At 43.0% G+C, this 1,749-nt stretch overlaps 1 protein-coding gene across 1 annotated transcript; it reads left to right on the top strand.

The window, feature by feature from the left end:
- Positions 1-424: 424 nt before the first annotated feature.
- LOC102523656 (olfactory receptor 10A7) lies at positions 425-1,378 on the top strand. The gene has a single exon (XM_006195494.2). The coding sequence runs from the start codon at positions 425-427 to the stop codon at positions 1,373-1,375; it is 951 nt and encodes a 316-aa protein (XP_006195556.2). The 3' UTR covers positions 1,376-1,378.
- Positions 1,379-1,749: the final 371 nt, after the last annotated feature.

Raw genomic sequence — 1,749 nt, forward strand, 5'->3', positions numbered from 1 at the left:
AACATGTCATTTATGTAATCCGAGATTGGAAAAGTCAAACTAGCCCAGAATTCATCTTTTTGCACCCTGGATCTATTTTTTAAAAATTCATAGATGATTGTCTTTTAATTATGAGTTGTCTAAACTCTTTCTACTTCGTAATGAAAAATCGCATGCCTCTGATGAAGAATACAAGCTACAGCCTGTGATCACTGATGAGCGAAACACTGCACCAAGGTGATTAGCAGTTAGCAGGATTCTTGCAAAGTATTTCTTTCCCCCATATTTTATCTCACTGTAAACATTCTGCTTCAGAGAAACAGAATGGGAAGACAACTGAGATCAGAGATGTGTTTACGGATTTTATTAATATATTTGAGATTATATCTATATTTAGAGTATCCTTGGATACGCATACTTTGATTCTTAGAAACTGGGCTAAGATATGATTTGTGAAAATCACACCCAAGTGACTGAGTTTATTCTTCTTGGTTTTACCAACAAGTCTGAGATGCAAGTTTCCCTCTTTGTTTTGTTCCTGGCCATCTATACGGTCACTTTGTTGGGCAATTTTCTTATTGTCACAGTTACCAGCGTGGATCCTGCTCTTCAAACACCCATGTACCTCTTTCTTAGAAACCTGTCCCTTCTGGAAGTCTGTTTCACCTTGGTCATGGTGCCGAAGATGCTGGTAGACCTAGTGTCCCCCAGGAAAATCATCTCTTTTGTAGGCTGTGGTGCCCAGATGTACTTCTTTTTCTTCTTTGGCAGCTCTGAATGTTTCCTTCTCTCTATGATGGCTTACGATCGCTTTGTGGCCATCTGTAACCCTCTCCGTTATTCAGTCGTAATGAATAGGTCCCTCTGCTTGTGGATGGCTGTGGGTTCCTGGATGTCTGGTGTTCCTGTCTCTATGCTACAGACAGCTTGGTTGATGGCCCATCCTTTCTGTGGACCAAACACCATAGACCACTTCTTCTGTGATGGTCCCCCAGTGTTGAAACTAGTCACCCAGGATACAACCATGTACGAAATGCAAGCACTTGGCTCCACACTACTATTTATTATGTTTCCCTTTTCCCTCATTTTGGTTTCCTACACCCACATTATTAAAACCATCCTGATGATGCCCTCTGCTACTGGCCGCCAGAAGGCGTTCTCCACTTGTTCATCCCACCTTATTGTGGTGTCCCTTTTCTATGGAACAGCCAGCTTGACCTACCTACGGCCCAAGTCCAACCAGTCGTCTGAGAGCAAGAAGATAGTATCGTTGTCCTACACTGTCATCACACCTATGCTAAACCCCATCATCTACAGCCTAAGAAACAACGAAATGAAGGGGGCAGTCAAGAGGACAATCACTCGAAAAGTCTTGCAGAAGTTAGATGTGTTTTGAGCTCTGTTGGGTAGAGCTGTTTTGAACAAAGTAGGAGCACCACAAGCCTTGAATAAAAGCTTACAAGGAGTGGAAGATTTGCTCTTACTTTGTCAGGCTCACTTACTATGACAGGTAAGTCTCAGGATTTCAGTCAGAGTCTCAGCTCAAATTGGGATAGTTGAGAGAATCTTTATGAAGGGATTATTTGCAAACTGTGGGGCGGCTCATATGACGGAACTTCCTTATCCCTTGATCTGAAGGGCAAGGAGAAGGAGAATGAACTGGAGTCTGGAGAATGCTAAGACTATAAGAAAAAGCCACTCGCCAGGAGCTCTCTTCTTTAGAAGAGGAAGGCAGCCATCCCAGCCTGATTCTGCCCTGACTCTCTCAAA

This window comes from Camelus ferus, chromosome 12 (genome assembly GCF_009834535.1).
Source record: "Camelus ferus isolate YT-003-E chromosome 12, BCGSAC_Cfer_1.0, whole genome shotgun sequence".
NCBI lineage: Eukaryota > Metazoa > Chordata > Mammalia > Artiodactyla > Camelidae > Camelus > Camelus ferus.